General features: G+C 37.7%; 1 protein-coding gene across 11 annotated transcripts in view; it reads right to left on the reverse strand.

Moving 5' to 3' along the window:
* ppfia2 (PTPRF interacting protein alpha 2) overlaps nt 1-19500 on the reverse strand; it is a gene marked incomplete at its 5' end in the record, with an annotated part of 106714 nt that overhangs the window by 66222 nt on the left and 20992 nt on the right. For 2 of the 11 annotated variants that reach the window (XM_079454285.1, XM_079454284.1), the window contains one exon: nt 8231-8311. The exons of the other annotated variants lie outside the window; for them this stretch is intronic. In XM_079454285.1, the coding sequence (XP_079310411.1) occupies nt 8231-8311 (81 nt within the window). Of the gene's footprint in view, nt 1-8230; nt 8312-19500 lie in introns of those variants that run through there. 11 annotated transcript variants of the gene reach the window in all.

Below are 19500 nucleotides of genomic sequence, written 5' to 3' on the forward strand. Positions count from 1 at the left end.
AGGCCTGGATTATATGTGATGTATTAGTCTGTGTGGCCGGCAGTCGACCGTGAGGGAGAAAAATTTACTGAATGTACTGTATTCACAATGACACACACGCTGAAATGTGATCAAAAGGCCAATTTGCTCCACATATTAAACATCAAAAAATAAATAAATGGCTTTTTCCAGGTATTACAGATATCTTTAGCAGAACACTACAATACCCAAAAATGCTAGACAGCTCATTTGAGTATAGAGTAGGATTTACATAAATTAGAGCATAAAACAGGACAAGTAGGATGTGGAAGTGAGACCGGTCGAGACACACTACTTTCTTTCTCCCCCTAAATGAAATACATTAGGCTACTACATAAAACAATGACTTACTGACCCAAGGGATTCTACACATTACGACCAATATAAGCATGGCGTGCTGCCCAGCCGACACATGCACACACATACAGGGATCCAGTGCTTTGGAAAGCTCGCTCATCCTTTTAATCGTTGTGGAATCCATCAAAGTGGGTCAAACTCCCTCACATCTGCCCCGCTGAGATTTTAGTGCACAAGGACTGATTAAAACATACATACACACAGAGGAAAATAGGCCACACGTTTAGAGCACTGCTGGATTCAGGAAACGCATGGATGTCCTTGCATTTCCTAAAAAGGCGTCTGTGAGCAATTACGCTGACCATTAAGTTGGCAAATAAAAAGTCAAGCGCAACATCTCCCCCAACAGTGGGTCTATCGGATCCTTGAAAACTCGTTGTCTTTCTTTTATTCTTGACAAGTAATGCTATATTAGTCATTCCATATCTGTGCATGTATAATCACCCTAGATATGACCTCGCAGATTATGAGAGGGTAGACATGGACCACTCATCAACTTTTTTGTTGCTTATAGTAAAACATTACCAAACTAACAGATTTAGATTTGTATCAGTCTTTTCCCTTGCAACTGGCCTGTTGTGTCGCTGTTATGGTTAGTACTTACACAGAAAACGCTTGTACGGGGACATTACCAATTCTGTGTCCGAAACCGTACACTCTTTAACTCTTCCCTATAAAGTGAACAACATTTGAGTGAGTCTACTACATGGGTAAGAAGTGAATGAAAATGAGTGCACGACTTCGGACAATGAAGTATATACCTTATGTCGGAGAGTACTATCACGGACATTCATCATAACAATGTGTAGCCTATATTACACCTATGTGGCTTTCATTGAATTGTATATAGGAAAACAATTATTTCTAATGTTTACATTTGTCATTTTTATTGCACTAGTTGACAATAAAGAGAACAAAACAATTAAAAAACAAATATTTAAAATATACATTTATTTAACCTGTTTAATACTCCAAATGGGGAGGAGATGTAAAGCTTAACATGGTCGCTCTAGTGACAGAAGTCCTGCCTTCCAGTAGAAAATCGTCAATAAATAAAACCTGACAAGTCTCTTGGGGCGGAGTCTCATAAGCCAACTGCCAACCTGCCACCTGAAGCGATCCCAATGGTGCATTGTGTCAAGGTGTGATGCATTTATTCACATCAGTTAACTTCATCTTAGTTTACGATGCTGAAATTGCAATTTAATAATAACTTTATGCATTTAGATTAGATTAGATTCAACTTTATTGTCATTACACATATACAAGTACAGTGTAACGAAATGTAGTTACACTGTAACTACATTTCAAATAAAGGTCTTTGACCTTTATTTAGGGAAAATAACATTTGATTGATCATTTTGTTAGGCTATCTTAAACACATACAATCAATCCGGGCAGTGCATTTTCATTTTGCAACTTAAAGAGCGTTAAAATATGCATTTGAATAACATATTACAAGAAGTGTAGGAACTGACAAATGTAAATTACATGATTCATTTTCATCTTGAGCATAATGTTGCACATATGCTTTTTTAAATGTATATTTAAAGACATAAATGCATTGTCATTTTACATCCTGCATTGCCATTTTGCAAATTGAATTTCAGTTTGATAATCGCTGCCAATATGCTTCCATATGGAGCAGTCCAAGTAAGTACAGTTGTTTCCCCATAAACTGTCAAACAAATACACACCGGCTAACCACACTTGTTCTGGGTCATGAGTAATAATGGCAGCACTAGTAATAATGAAGCATCCCGGTTCAAAGAACATCAACACTGCGTCAAAGTCACGAGTCACGCCCCGTTGGCCTAATCCATGTACACATCTGCTGCAGGGAATCGCCACTATAATCCAATTTGGAGTACATGAGCGAGAAAGAGAGGCGTAATTTGAAGGTGGTGGTATTGGCAGTGCGCTTGTGGACAGTGGTGTTACCAAAAACCTAGCTGTCTAGTGTCTACCTAGACATGTGACGTATAACATGGCACCTTGAACATTAAATGTGACCCTGGACCACTAGTAGCACATGTAGCAATTTGTAGCATTGCCAACAAAAAATAGTATGGGTCAAATTATCGATTTTCCTTTTATGCCAAAAAGCAGCACAAACATATTTCTCACAATATGCTGTTACCACATGTGTAACTTCAGCCCGAAAATGAGCTGATGCATGGTCACATTTGAACTCTGAACAGCAATGCATTTGCTTATCGGCCTCTTCATATTCGATGACGGGCTGGGTGTGATTTAAAATCGCAGCGCTAACATAGCACAGTGCTGACGTTCAGATACACTTAATACACATAATAATTAGCTCCAAATAGCAAATCGTTGCAGTGCCCGAAACAGCTTGCAGAAACAAAACCAAAAGTTGCACTTGTAATGAAGAGGCGCGATGCAGACATACGTTTTGTAGACATTTGGTTGGAACAGCATCGGAGCATGTCTGCAATGAGATAGAGAGAGTCAGACGGAGCTGAGAAAGTATTTAATTGCTTTGAAGATGTGCCCACAAGGGTAAAGAAGAGCGATTGCGGGAAAGAGAGAGAGAGAGGGAAACTCTATATTTGCCTACAGTTACTGCTAGCTCCACGCTTCAGACGGCAGCTCTTTAATGACTCAAAAAGGCAGATTTGCACTCAAATAGTCCAAAAGACCAATGCTGGAGAAGCCAAGCTACTGTGCAGGACTGGACTACATAATCACTTTTTGGTGAAAATTACACAAAATTACACTGTCGCTTTGTGGCTGCACGTAATTTGTTTTTCCAAAGTGCCACCTGTGTTCCAGAATAAAGATTTGCTGGGGTCTCGAGCTTTGGACGGACAAACCCCAACAAACCAAACCCCAAGAACCGACTTTTATGAAACAAATCTCAGGTAGAATGAATTTACCTGAAAAGGTGGGAGTTTTCAGTCTGTTTTTTTGACAAATGCATTGTACAGACTGTAATATGCATTAATCATATAGTTGTATTCCTAAATAAATTGGAATTATTATAGGGCTGCACAATGATTAGTCGCGACTAATCGAAAGAAAAATAAAAGTCTTTGTTCACATAATATATGAGTGTGTACTGTGTAAAATAATAGTGTATACATAAAAACACACACTTGCATGTATAATTTTAAGAAACGATATATGTATAGCCTATATTAAATAAATATATACACAAATATTTACATGCACGTGTGTGTGTGTGTGTGTGTGTGTGTGTGTGTGTGTGTGTGTGTGTGTGTGTGTGTGTGTGTGTGTGTGTGTGTGTGTGTGTGTGTGTGTGTGTGTGTGTGTGTGTGTGTGTGTGTGTGTGTGTGTGTGTGTGTGTGTGTGTGTGTGTGTGTGTGTGTGTGTGTGTGTGTGTGTGTGTGTGTGTGTGTGTGTGTGTGTGTGTGTGTGTGTGTGTGTGTGTGTGTGTGTGTGTGTGTGTGTGTGTGTGTGTGTGTGTGTGTGTGTGTGTGTGTGTGTGTGTGTGTGTGTGTGTGTGTGTGTGTGTGTGTGTGTGTGTGTGTGTGTGTGTGTGTGTGTGTGTGTGTGTGTGTGTGTGTGTGTGTGTGTGTGTGTGTGTGTGTGTGTGTGTGTGTGTGTGTGTGTGTGTGTGTGTGTGTGTGTGTGTGTGTGTGTGTGTTTTTATGTACATGATTATCATGCACAGTACAAATCAAGAGAATTACATATGGATAAGTAAGAATCATGTTTTTGTTTATGGTGTTATGTTTTTATTGTATTTTTAGAAATCAGGTTTTAGCAACTTAACTCTCCATAAAGTATGTATCTGAATCGAAAGAAATCTAAGAACATATGTGTGCATGAATTAACATGGACGTGAATATAGAGATGCTTCATAGAATACATAATATAGCAGCAACAACAATCCAAACTGCTAAAATATGCAGTGCAGGTAAAAGAATGTAAACAGAATTTATGCAGGAGTGCAAGATGTATTACAATATGGAGTGTGACGCTGTGAGTCTCTTAAAAAGTCATTATTTTTTTATTTTTTAATGCACACATTAAAGTACAATAAGGCTGTGTCTTCATCTCGGGGCGTTATTAAATTGATTTTCCGTGCTAATCAGTTCTGATTGAACAAGATTACATAACCACAGCCGCTGACAGCGAGAGCTCTACAGACAATAGGACAGAGCACTGAATCATGGGTAATCATTGACAGTCTGCTGTGTAATGATGAGGTGAATGTGTGTGGATGGTGATGGCTTCAAACACGAAGAGTGGCTCTGGACGATTCAAATGCATTAGAAGTCTATGAGGCGTCCCTTTGAAACAATGGAAGCCATGGACAGGAGTGGCACCAATAGCTATTGGAAGATCACTATCCTGTTGTTACCAAGCAACTAAGAGTGCTCTGTCTCCTTTAGTTAACCGTTTTAAAATGTATCTTAAAAAGTCGGTTTTACATCTCGTGTGCTACATTCGGTTGTATAGTTAGCGTGAATGTCATGTCACCAATACTCATGGAACACACATATTGGCACAATTTAAATGCACTGTAGCTTGCCTAAATGGAATCTCAAGATAAAATTCTTGATTCTTGAACAAGGATACTTGAAAACCTGGATCCTGTGCGTAGCTTCTAGTCTAAGTAGTTGAGTATTCTGGTCTGGACTGAGCCCTGTATGAATGGCAAGGAAGGGTCAAGCCATTAGTCTGATTAAACCCACAGCCTCTCTCTCTATCAATCACGATCCCTCTGCATCCATCTCTTCAGTAATGTTCTGTCATCTCTAAGCCACATCATTTCTCATCACTCTCTCATTACTTATGCCTGAGCAGGACAATTATACACTCCTTGAATGTACAATCCTCACGGGGCATCCTAGGGTCAAGAGACCTGCTCAGGGGCGTGCTTGTCATGGGGTTGAGGAAACATCTTTCAAATTAAACAGCTCATGGGTCACCTCTCTTTTCATTAAAATCCTCCAACTCCGTTATGCGAAGCATACTACTTACATATTCTAAACATTTGTTTGTTTTCTAAAATAATGTTAAAGGTTTCTTGAACAAGAAATGTTTCCATTCGCATTCTGACCGCAAGATCACGCCCAAACCAGGCCAAACATGACATGTAAATAGACTGCAAAAGGTTAATTGTCTCAATCATTTACATCATATTTCTTCTTTACTTTACAACTGTGTTGTGTATTCTGGACCAATTATACTTTTAACGTGGGTGGGCTACCCAGTGCGATGCACAACCTAGCAGTTAACATAACAGACACTTATTGCTTATCTTGTTTCCTTTCTAACTGGTTAAAGCAAAAACTTTACATGAATTACATGGGAAAGATGCAGTTTATAGCTTCTTGCTTTATTATGTAACGTTTTTTTGCCACCGGACTCTAAAGATGTCTAAATGTACAGTAAATCAACAACGCAGACCTTTTACAAGTCTTTTATAAGTCTTTTCTATAAGCCTGATGAAGGTCATGAGACTGAAACTTTTGCAAGCACTGATAGTGTGCTATTTTTTTTCTTTTTGTTTTGCTTACACACAGAAGTCTTAAAGGAACAGTAGGCTGTACAGCTACCCTCTAGCTAACTAAATGACTAAATAATCAGAGAAAAATCCAGAATGTGGACCCCTACGACCAATTGGATGCAGCAAACTGTTAATTTAAAGTATTTTTTGAGTTCACCCCCCCATTAAACACACCAAAGACCCCCACAATCCTTCATTTCCTATATAATTCCACTGGGTACGATACAGGAAGCCTGCTATGACTGCATCCTTGACTGGCCATTATTATCAGTGCTGGCCCAAGCCGGCACAGGGTATGAGAAGAGAAGCCGAGATAATCAACTTATGCTCTCTGCACTTTATGACAAAGCCCCAGATGCTGGGGGCAATACATTGCCTACTGTATATTTGCCGTTTTTATGATAAAAGCAGAACTGAAATCTATTTATGTTATGAAATCAATGTTACCAACATAGGCATGACCAGAGGCAGGTAAACAACAAGCATAGAGGGTACTGCAGGTGACGCCTCTATTAAGCCACGCAAAATTTGTCATCATTAACTAAATAAGCCGTGTGCTTGCCAAACCCTTTATACCTACACGACAACACAAATTCGCAGACATACACGTGTCTTTGGAGAATGCACACAACTGCTGCCAAGAGTATAAGAGATGCGCTTTGCTTCGCCATCACTAATATTTACATCTAGTCATTTAGAAGACGCTTTTCTCCAAAGCGACTTACAAAGAGGACCCTGTGTGATGTTTGCTAGGCTTTGTCGGAAAAATCCTTTAGAAACATGTGAGAAATATCATGCGTACGGCATTACACTGGGCAATTGAATTTACAAAAGCCAGTTCAAGGAGATGAAAATGCATTGCATTTCAATCATTTCATAAATCAAATAGAAGAATGAGAGACTGTAAACATCTGTGTTGCTTTTACGGTGCAACGTTTACATGGGGAGCACCTTACAGCTAATGACAAGCTGAAGAGAGACTCTCAACATTGTATGCATGCACACGCTCTCTCGCTTATACACATTTAAATACTGCACACTTACTGAAAATGGTCAAACATAAACTTGAAGCACCCTACGGAACAGAGCCAGGCAAGCTAAAAATAAACCCGTATTAGAATCCGCAAACAAATATCAATACAGACGGTTAAACAAGCATCTGCAGCACCTGTTGACAACAGCACAGATGAAATCACCCTCTCTAAAGCCACATTTTCTCTCCGATATCATCGCTGGCTCTGTCACAATAGCCTCACATTACAGAAATCAATATCTAAAGACAGTGTCCTCATTCCGATGCATGACATTTGGGCCACAGCGGAGCAGTGCGTGGGATTTGGGCCACAGCTGAGCAGTCCATGCTTTTCAGCACGTCAACACAAATCCACCGCGGGTGAGCAATTATAAAAGAGCCTTCAATACGTTTCTAGTGTATAAATGAGTTTTTTGCAAATATACTGCCTGTACAGAATACTTATAGGTGAGCGAGGCTGAAGTTGTCTAAAGCGCTATATATCTCAGTAATGATAGTGTTTAAGGAGTCGACGTTTGATAAGCTTGTTTTCTGTAGCAGTGGTTTGTGTGTTGGTCAAACAAAACAACAAATATCACGCATTTTTGTTATAAATGACCTTAAATGATAAGTGAGAATACAGCTACATGAAAAATGGTTTGGAGATATTTTATAATATACAGTTTGTTTATAATAAATGTTTATTAAAAAATATATATTTGTATATTTTCCTATAATGGTGGGATTTGACTCAATGCATTGTCATTATATTTTTTAATTAGCATGAAATACTATTTTGGAAACGGACTTTTTCACTTGTGACAACTGGCCCGCTCTACGCGGATTACGTAAAATACTGACGTTATACATTAACCGCGGTCCAATGGAGCGATGACATTTCTATAACTTGTAGCACAATAACTATATTACTTCTAAAAATCCAGTTTCAAACAATATGCAACAACTATAAAGGACACGAATTGAATTCACTGCCCTCACAGTCTGATGCTGTTTTGACTGTGAAAGAGGTCGCGGCTCCGGAGGAATGCGCGCGCTCTGATACGCCGGTTCGCACCAGCTTGTCCTGCTGGTTAACGCCTTTATCTAAACTTAAACCTCATAGATCATAATAGTTTTTTCGTGTATAGAAATGGTCAAGTCAGCCTATTTCGCGCAAAACTCTGAGCACACCCTTATTGCGCGACAAGACGATAAAAACCGATGCATAACCTTTCACTTTTCTCCCTTCAGAAGCGAATGAAACTGCAGATAACAACCACAGCAACGTGTTTGTATGAGATATATGGCATTCTGGAAATGCTCCAAGTTTAAATACTCGCCTGATATGTATAAAATCTCGTCCCGTTGGGCGGGTGGACCTTCGGGGAATTAGTCCCCGTGTTCATGTCTGAGAAAATCATATTTCCGCCAATGCAATGCAGAATTGATCAGCAGTGTGCAAAACGAGCCTCCGATTGCAACGTGTGAATTAAATCCTTGTCGTCAAGTTTAACTGATCAGGGATCAGACCCTGATGCCGGACTTGTCACATCCACAAAGCGGGAAAGAAAACGCAAGTGCGCTCCTTTGCGTGCACGGACAGACGCCTTGTATGAAAAAGAAGTCAGTTTAATGTCGACATTATCGATGAGAGATGTTAAATCAGCGTCAGGCTGATATATAGAGATGCAGGCTCCATGATCGTGGCACGGATGCTGTGCGCCCGTGTGCTGGACCAGCCCATCTGTTCGATAAGCTGCTGCCTCTTCACATCGTTATTACAGCATCACAGACCCGGTGAGCCAACCAGATATCGGACTCTAAACTGGGCGGGGCCACAGAAGGGACTCCTGTTCGGGACGGATGCTGAGAGAGATGTACAGCAGGGACCCTGCTGTTAAACGACGATCATGTAAATGCATGTAAATAATATCCTCAGGTCCAAAAAAGTTTTATCATTATTTAAAATCGATCATTTCTGGTCAATTTCCTGTCAGATCGATATGATAAAAATGATGATTCATAATACGAGACAATCTGATAGGATCAAAAAACTCATTTTCTATTTTGCGAGTCAAATGGTCAGCGAACAAACATGGGCGTGTGGTCTGAGACTGGGATCAATACAATTTTATTTTTTCCACATCACTTCGCCTCTTCATGAAAGAATTCCACTACAACAATTGAATACGAGTATTGACCAAGATAAACTTCCTTTTGGTTAATAAAAGAGCTCTTTTAATTCGATGCTCTTTTAACCGAGTAGGGCGCACATGAATGCCTCATTCAATTTGGCTTCATTGTAAAGCTTTTCTGAGAAAACAAGTTGCCATTGTTGTGGAAGATAATAAAATCTATAAAGCCTGGCAAAGTGAGAGTGCATATCTTTGACTTTATTGAATCAGAGACCCCTGACTTTTTTTGTATAGATCTCATAAAGGTTACTTAACTACGATTTAAAAAAAACTACTTTGGTTTCCTACTATTGGTGCCCCAGATGCTAACATTCTTCCAAATATCTTTGTGTTCTACAGAACTAATTCATGTATACAGGTTCGGAACAACTACACGATGAATAATTCATGACGAAATTATCATTTTTGGGTGAACTTTTCCTTTAAGTGAGCTCTTCCTCCATAATTGACAAAAATATGAAATGATGATGCAACTGCTTTGATTTGCAGCATGATTCTAGCAAAGTGGTTTTAAAAGCCTTGTGAAATGTTTGTTTCCACAAATGAAAGGCAGCAAGATTGCCAAAAAGAAAACTACCAAGGCAAACAATATGCATGGTGTTTTTAACTTTATCTTTATGAACATTTTCCATCAGAAGAGTAATAAAAGGTGATGGTACTAATCCGAGTCTCTGCTTCCGAATGTCCTATCAGGGCACAGAGGCATACAGAGATACACCAGATGGGGCTTCTGAGCAACCTGAAAGGACACACACACACAAAGACACACAGAGAGAGAGAGAGAGAGAGAGAGAGAGAGAGACTCTCCCCTGGGGTGTTGTGCCAGACCAGGAAGGCTTGGATCGTGGCCTCGAAACATGCCAAGCCCTGTCACTCCTCCTGCTACAAAAACAGCAGCAGATGAATCTACAGCTTTCCTGTAGCTCAGTGGTAAGAGCATTGCGTTAACAATGCAAGGTTGTGGCTTCGATCTCAGGGGGTTGCAGATACCTATGTAAAATGTATAGGATAATGCTATGCAAGTCACTTTGGATAAAAGCGTCTGCAATATGCATGTAATGTAAATGTAAATAAATCTGTCTCACTACTGCCTTATAAACAATTCCAGTTCAGCCGAAAAGGAAAAGCATTTCCAAATACTGCTTTTTGGAGGCCTTGTTGTTAATTTGCCTGTGTTGCTTTCTACTGTACCTGGTTTGCTTTGCTTACGTGAGCAAACCCTCCCTCCGATTGGTCAGAATTCGTAATAATTCGTCAGGTGTACTGTAAAGGGTTGTTTGCTGGTTCACCCCCTAGTCGTACTCTGATCTGTGCTTTAAAAAGATGTACAAAACACACGACAATCAAATGGGCCAAAAAAATCAATGTCCTCTTTCTAGGTGTCCACTCATCCGTCTGGTTCCATGAGACCTAACAAGCATCCGTGCCTGAAAACACTGCGCCATAATTGACCTGTTAGTCCACACCATCTCTCTGTGTGTCTTTATTTGTGGGTGTGCAATGGAGCAAAACTGAATGTCGAATTAAAAGGAAAAATGTAACCTTTCTTTAAGGAAGCTTGTTACAGGTAAAGCTCCCCACTATGGAGCAACACTACAGCTACAGGATCCCATTCTACATACTGCATGTCATATTACCACATATTGATCATGATGGCCTGCACATCCTTTTGTTGGTCAATGCAATCTACATCCATCAATCACTGACGTCAATGTATAGCACCAGAATTGATACATTTAGGGTGTGGTTCTTTGAATGTCTTATTTGCTTTTCGGTGCATAAATCTGGACAGACACATACAGTACTTTGAGATATACTGTATAGTAAAATGACTAAAGGTCGATTGATGTCTAGACTAATAAAGTAGATTGCATACAATAATAAAAGTCAGTTTTTACTACTACAGCATACGTTACATTACTTGAGTGGCTTATTGGTATTACTAAGAGAACACTTTAAGTGCAAGCACTATTATGTGCCATAGACAGATGTTTGTATTAAAACAGATCTCAACTTAATTTTTTTTTTTAAATTTAAATAAATATGTGAAAATTTGATTTATGTATTTATTAAATAATATATAATTACATAATTCATTGTTTAATTTTATAATACATTGCTGTTATTTATCAAAATCTTGTAATGTATACATAACATTTAAAACTGCATCATATACATACATTAAAAAACTATGATGATATAAGCAAAGAGTGAAGTAATCATAAGCCATTTGAAAACTGGGTGTGTGAAAGTATTAAAATAAATCTTAACGTCATTTATAGAATTCTTTAAATGATTCTAATCTAAATCTTTGCTTGGTTACCAAGGAGACAAGAAAGTGTCAGTGAAGAACATATGCTTGAGTTCACTTATTCACAATATCACGTTTATTTTTTGTATGTAATTTGTCCAATCAAATTATACAAATGTGTGACACTGTGCCAAAAACAATGCATCTCATTTCTCGACAAGCTTTGCTGATTTTACACTTATGTATGTTCTCACCCTGGTATTAGATTTAAAATGGATTATGCAAATGATGCATCTCTTCAACTGCAGACATGTCCTCAAATCTGTTTTGACCAGGTCTGCAAAACCAGTTTTTATTTAAATGATATAAACCATGCAAAGCATATAGGCTAGTCAATAGTTAAGACTTACAAGTGCCACAACTCATTCATAATCTCCATCAGTCTATAATGATTTATTTTGTGCATGAAGTGCAGAAAGAACACTTGCATAGCATATTGTTTTCATTGGAGCATTTCGTGCTGAATATAATAAATTCCAACGGCAATTATATGTTACATAACACTCCTGCACACATGCTTTCCTGCCCTTCGGAAATAATAAATATCATACCGAAAACCCCAAACATAATTCACTCTGTTTGGTCTACTGTTATAACCCATTTACATCTATTTAAAACATTTCCACTAACAAAGAGACAACCATAACAAGTTGGTCTTTATATAAGATAAGAACATAAGTTAGGTAAAGAATATACTCTGCATCTACTGTGAAAGGAAAAAAAACTTTTCAAACATCTTGATCAAATGTTTTCTGATAGTTCTGATAGTACAAAAAAAGAAACCTAATTTACATACTGTATGGATCATTAATATAATTTATATTGATTCATCACATCTCAAAACAATTTGCAACTATTTTACGTTTTAGTGACCTGGCAGCTAATTCTTACACATTCTTATTCATACATTTTCGACAATCCAATCAGCTCTCCCCCAGCGATGGTTGTGTTTAGAGGTGGACATCCATGCATTTTCTTTTAAATAAGCATATGTGTTTGTATGATTAACACTGTACTAATTCATATGAAATAGCCACTTGAATAAAAAATGCTCAAATAAAAATACTTCAAGATGAATATATGAAACACACTTAACAATAACATCCCACACAGAACCAACTGAAATATTTTAGAAAAGAATATTTTGCATCAGGTTTTCCCAATGTTATGATATTTGGATTCTGCATTAACATGAATGAACTGCACATTCATTCATATACATCAAACTAATCAGGGCTTAACCGTAACAATAAAAAAAAAACACTTACTAACCTCACTATTCTTAGCTTTGTATACTGTGCTTGGCTTTAATGGACTAGTTTGATGCACTTATGCATTTTGTCATGTATGTATGTTGTTATAATTGCTTCCAATGTTTCCTCATCTGTAAGTCGCTTTGGATAAAAGCGTCTGCTAAATGACTAAATGTAAATGTTACCGCAGGACTGAGAGACAATGAATAACAATGTAAGCAGCACTACAAAATCACACAAAACACCAATTTCCGAGCACACACATTCCACATTTACCCTTTAAAACTTTAATTTAATAACTGCATTTTGCCCAATGAAGACAGCCAATCAGCTCCGAGTACTGCCTGACTGAAACTATCTTCATGTATCTGTCTGCTTTTTTCTTAAAGGAATTATTCACTTTCAACATACATTTTCATGATAACTTACTCAGCCCATTGTCATCCAACACGCATATGTATTTTTTTTCTTTTGTCAAAAATAAATAAAGGTTTTTGATGAAAACATTCCAGTATTATTCTCCATAAAAGGGACTTCAATGGACTCCAAAAGGCTGAAGGTTACGCTGAAAATGTCACGCTTGATGTAGGCAGTACCGAGTCAGTGCTTACAAATGTGGAGAAGGAGGGCCTTTTAAAAGCTGTTGAATGTTCAATAACACATATTCAATTGTCTTTGTGTCAGTTTTTTGTGTGAAATGGTCATTTCGTGTGTGTATCCTGGAAAATACGTCAAGGGTGACTTTTTCAACTAATAACGTATAACGTGAAGTTGTGATCTCGCTTCGCAGAACAGACCAAGGCGAGCATTTGAAAATGACCGATCGTTTCACTATCGTATCGTTTAAAGCCCTTTGAAGCTGCACTGAAACTGTAATTTTGCCCTTCAACCGTTTGGAGTCCATTGAACTCCACTATATGGAGAATAATCCTGGAATGTTTTCATCAAAAACCTTCATTTATTTTCGACTAAAGAAAAACATACATAAACATCTTGGATGACAACAGGGGTGAGTAAATGATCATGAAAGTGAACAATTCCTTAAAGGGCACTCGAACAAACGCACAAACATCAACACACACACCAAATCTTTCTCTGTGATCAACTCCAAGATGCTTCAAGTGCTTGTTGTGTTTTACAAACAAATTTTACAGTTTGTGGGAAAGTTTCAGAGTGATGAGAGCTTGCACAAGTACCCAAAAAGTATGAGTCACTATCCAAGCCTGCCAAAATACATCACGACATATAACCCATTAAAATGCAAGACAGAAGGCTCGGTCTGCCACAATCTGGAAAGAGAGAGAGTATATCTTTGTGTCTGTCATTTGGACAAAAGCAGCTAACACAATTCTTACAGTATATTGAAGAACACTGAAAGCACTTAGCTTGTATTTATTAAATTTAATAAAAATAACAAGAGAAATTAAAAATGACATTTAAGTATGTGGGAGTCACCCCTTTGTGTGTGCGTTTCCACAAAGGATTTTAGCAAGCACACTTTGGAATGACAAGAAGGTACTTGTGGGTAGAAATGGGGAGCAATTTGTTGTCTTCTTGCATGTGTGCAACTGTCAAACGCTGTTTTATCATGATTGGCAAAGGACACAGGTACAGATGTTATTTCAGAGGCTTCGGTCTAAATTTGACGACAAACCTACCAGCGGAACGGTTAGGCTGATTTACGTACCTTGACTAAATATGCAGTTAATAATGGGACAATTAATGCACGCTTAAAAGAATAAATATTGTTTCCGGTGAGAAACAAAATATCAAAAAAGTGATTAAGAACTTCAATTCAAGCCATTTTGCAATGTGTCTTTGCCGACGAACGACATTTCATGATATGAAAACCAAACAGTGTTTTTGTCAATATTCAGAACAGCAGATACCAAAAAACACCTACATTTTACAATATATTTGTGAAATGCTTGGTTTAGTGTCTAGTTTTGTATTTTTTCTTTAAAAATCTATCCCATCTGTCATCTAATACAATTAAATATAGTTAAACAAATATTTGTATTGTATCTAAAAGGGATAGTTTGCCCAGAAATTTTACTTCAGTCATAATTTGCTCCTGTCATTTCAATTTCAAGCGCATCTACAGAATATAATGTGATGTCATTACATGCAGAGAGCTGTTATATGCTAATAGCGTGCGTCTTTTATCTGTGCCGTATCTACTGAGAAAAGTTTGGTTATCATTTCAAGTTTTGGTTACTGCACAACTGAGTCACGATTTAGAGCACGCTCTGCAGGCTTCGTGCTGTTTTAAATATTTTTCTTACGATAACAATGCTGTGTGGGTGGATCAGCACACAAAAACAGTGCTCGAGTGAGCAATTCTGCACACGGTCAGTGACTTTAATAAACTCCCTGCCTGTGCTATTTATACAAAGTCATTCGGCGAAACGCTCAGTTAAATCTACTTTACGCTTGTATTCACTTCAGCCTAAAGTTATAAATATTATTAATATTTGTATAATGAATGGACATATTCACAAATGAATGGACATATTCGGTATCAAAAGCTATGATCAGGTCTATATTGTATTTGTTTTTTTCCACATCAAACAATGACCACATGCAACCTGCCCATTAATGGACACATCAAACCTGCTGCATTTCTTCAGCAAGTGGACTGACTGCTCAGCCATTTAACACTGCTGGATTATTTATGTGTCTCTGGAGGCCCTAATGGCCTGAGGTGATGCTTCTGCTAATGCTTGGCCCTGATCTCCATGTTCCTTCTGATTTAGTGATCTTCATCAGGTAGACTGATGGTGTTTTAATGGAGGGAGCGAGGGAGGGCTGCATCCCTGGTGATGTCATGTAGACTGATAAAAATGGTCCATGGCTCGATGGGTCACATAAGCTCTTTTGAGGTGTAGGCCAGATTTAGGTGGCCCTCTAAACAGCATTGTAAGCATAGTCCCGATAAAAATCATACATATTTATATCGGAAAACACAAAAGTTAGGTTTGGAAATATGTTTTAATAATGAAAGAATAAAGAAACGCCCAATAAAAGCTTAGGTTGAAACTTGAATCAAGTGGTTAATAAAATAAATGTTTTGCTAATTCTAGGCAAATTGTAGCACAGACAGGTCACACAGCAGGCGCCACGCAGCACTGCCCAAACTCTGCTTCAGAATTTCCTGCTCGCTTATTTGGTTTTATCTCTTCATATTTTAAAGTCACTATTAACTCACAGCTTCACAAAACAACAGAAAAACAGCTTTTGGATGAAGCAAAGTGGCTTTAAATTGGTGCGATCAATCTTTAGCGGAGTACTAACATCTCTGTCCGTTGTTGCCTTGCGCTGGTTTGTGGGTTTCTCCGTAGCAGCGGCTTCTGATTGCTTTTACTTTATTTGCAAGTTGAAAGTCATCAGTCTTCAGCGGGCTGCGAAACAGCCTCATAACTTCGCATTAATGCCCTCAAAATGATGAAAAATGCACCCGTGCTCCCTTTTGCGACCCGCTTTTGGGAGAACAGCGGACCTTTTGTGCCGTTTTCGTGTCTGCTTCCTACGAGATGGAATTAAAAACTCATAAGTTGTTGCCAAAATCAGGATAAATGTGTTTTGGAGCTGTATAAGCAGGTGGTGTCTGAACATCTGAAGGCAGGTGATAAACCGCAAGTTCAGTCAGATGCTGTTGGGGTCATACGTATGACTCAACACACACTTTCTCATTATAATTAGTCACCAATGCAAAAGACATTTTATAGATGCACCAGTTTTCAATTGCGGACTTGCATAATTTGTATGGACATACATGTGGACTTTATTAGTATTACCTTGGACCAAGGGTTCTCAAAGTGAGGTCTTTGATGTGTGCGAAATTATTTCCGCAGTACGAAAAATGCTAACGGAACCACCTTTTCACTTACTCCATACTCTCGAAACACACAAAATACATTTGTTACATTATTGACTTAAATAAATAAGTGACAATTCATATTGTATGCAATAAAAGTGTCATGTTCATGTCTTGTAGCTATGCCATTTGCATTTATGGTCTGTTTCTGCCACTGAATAAAAAAGTAAAAAGGTAATTACGACTTTTTGTCTCCCAGTTCTGACTTTGTTTTCGCTGCAATTCACACTTCATAACGCCCAATTATCATCTCGCATTTCTGAGAAATATCTCCTTATTGCGAGCTTAGTTCACGTAACTCTGAAAAAAGTACTGACTTGATTTGATTAAAAAAAGAAGGAAAACTATAGTCAGATACATATATAGTTGTACACAGTCTCTCAATTATCATCACTACAACCCGCCATCATAAAAGGAAAGTAATGGCTAATAAAATAATTGTATTATAATCACACCATTATTTTATGTATTAATTTTAACAGTAAGTTTTGCTCAAATGAAATAAATACAAGGAATTACTAGCCCATCATATTTCCTTTTGAATTCATTTTCATATATTGAATTGTCCTTATTCGATAACCACAGAATCTGGTTATACATTTATATTAAATCCAGAAAAACTAAAACAAACAGTGATATGATTGTGACATAGCACAACAATCTGTCAATCTACCTGTATGAGTTTATTTCTTCTGCAGATATTTTGAAGAAGGTGGGTAACCAAAACATCTCTTGTGCTTTTTTCTTTTTAACATAATTGAAAGTCAATGGGGACACAAGAATTAGGTTTAGTTTGGTTCAAAATACCTTGTTGTGTGAACATCAGAAGAAAGAAACTCTTACAGGTTTGGAACAAATTGAGGGAAAATACATTAAGTATTTAAGACAGTAAATGACTTTTGATTGTAATTAATAATATTGTAATTATAATCTTCATCATTTTAATGTTTGTGTTGAAAAGAGCTATATGCCAGTCTTGCTACTGTGGATTTATGAAAGCTTTTAAGATCAATGAATTAACGTGTAAACGATGACCCAGTGTTTGCAAGTATAAGTGGTATTAATGTGATTTAAATTGAAATGTGTTGTGTGTCTGAATATTACAATGCATTAAAGCTCAATGGCATCTAAGAGTACAAATTGTAGTACGCATATACTTAAATCACTGTTTTAGGGGTCCTTGGGAAACAATAGCTGTAAGGGGTCCCTGGCCCCAAAAAGTTTGAGAACCCCTGCCTTAGACTGCCTACAGTCCATTCTCTGTCTATCTGACATGTACTGAAGACAGAAATTCAGTTTCCAAAGAAAACACATCGAAAAAATGACTCAGTTTGGTAAATATGGTGCTGTTCAATGTAGATAAATGGAACTGAGGCGGAAAAGCTCATTAATTTTGATAGTGTTGACACTAAGCATCTCTTTCAAACTTATATTGAGCGTTGTGGAGTTTGGGGCTGGGTTTTGACGGTAATGACCTGTGATTTACTGCTTGGATTTAGCCCTGCTATTATGAATTTGCCTGATTCATATTACTGTATTGTCTGAAGGAAAATCGAAAGTAATGTTAAGTGCATGCAACCAATATGTTGTTTAAACTAATGTTAGCCTACATGGCAGGCCAATTTATTTTATTTCACGATCAAGTGCGCCCTCTGCTGGTTATGTCTGGTGTCACTTTGTTAAATTCTGATAATGACACACCACGAACAACAAGTTGTCTTAGAACCAAATGATTAATTTATTCTTTTTGCAGGCCTCATATACACTTCGTATGGAACTGTAACTTTTAAATGCAAAAACACGCAACTTCACAAAATGTTCAGAGTGCAACACCTGTGGATGTTTTTGTGGTGTACAAGAATTTGTCTGCATTATTTTTGGCTCTCTAACCGCTCTATTATTACGTGTTTTGTGATTGTGGAGTGGACAGTGAACTATATTTATAAACGTAGATCACTTATGTACTTGTGTCTTTTTCGAATTCCATCATTAAAAACTTTCCTCAAAGTTGTGTTTTATTTTGTTATAATTCATAAAATTTGTTCTGTTTGTTAAAAGGCAGAGTTCAGACAAAAAAAATTTTTTTTGTCATTTCAAACCCGTATGATTTTCTTCTGCAGAACACAAAAGAAGATATTTGAAAGAATGTTGGTAACCGAAACACCAGCGGTATCCATTGACTTGCATTGGTTTTGTGTCTATCTATGCAATAGAAGTGAATGGGTACCGCTGTTGTCCGGCTACCAACATTGCTCAAAATATCTTCTTTTGTGTTTTCCTAAAGAAAGAAAGTCATACATGTTTGAAATGGTGACTAAATGATGGCAGAATTATTGGGGGTGAACTATCCTTTTAACTTTAGATATTTTCCCATTGTTTTTATATTCTGTTTGTTTGTCCCTGTAAATTAAAAACTATCTAACATACAAAACTCATTACAACGGTACACCCCTTACATGCATTATCAAAATAGAATGCTTCTTCTCTACATACGGTCAAATTGTTTTGCGTTTTCTGAACACAAGAGGGCATAGTAACATCACAATGGAGAGTCTATACAGGTGAGCTATAACAGACACCTATAATCCTTTCTCCTTTAAGTGTCTGGGAACGTTTTTCTACTATAAACTTGACAGTGTGCACTTTTAAGTTTAAATTCACGCGAACAGCATGTGATGCTAATGCTTTGAGATTCTGTCCATGTTAAAGATGCTATTTGCACTTTTTAATGACCCTGAAGGAAAATCGTTCAGCAGTAAATTTCTACTTTGGATGACCTACACTAAGAGTGCTAAAATGAGAGATCAATGTTCAGGAGCTCATAAAACAGAACTGTGTTGAGACTGTAAATCCGCCTATGTAAACTGCAATTCCCGGAGCACATACTGTACTTCCATACAGTATGTGGGTGTTTTGCTGACCTGACCACATGCTTACACATAAACAGCACCACACTGACCAACTTACAGTACCA

Source organism: Barbatula barbatula (assembly GCF_947034865.1).
Source record: "Barbatula barbatula genome assembly, chromosome: 4".
Lineage (NCBI taxonomy): Eukaryota > Metazoa > Chordata > Actinopteri > Cypriniformes > Nemacheilidae > Barbatula > Barbatula barbatula.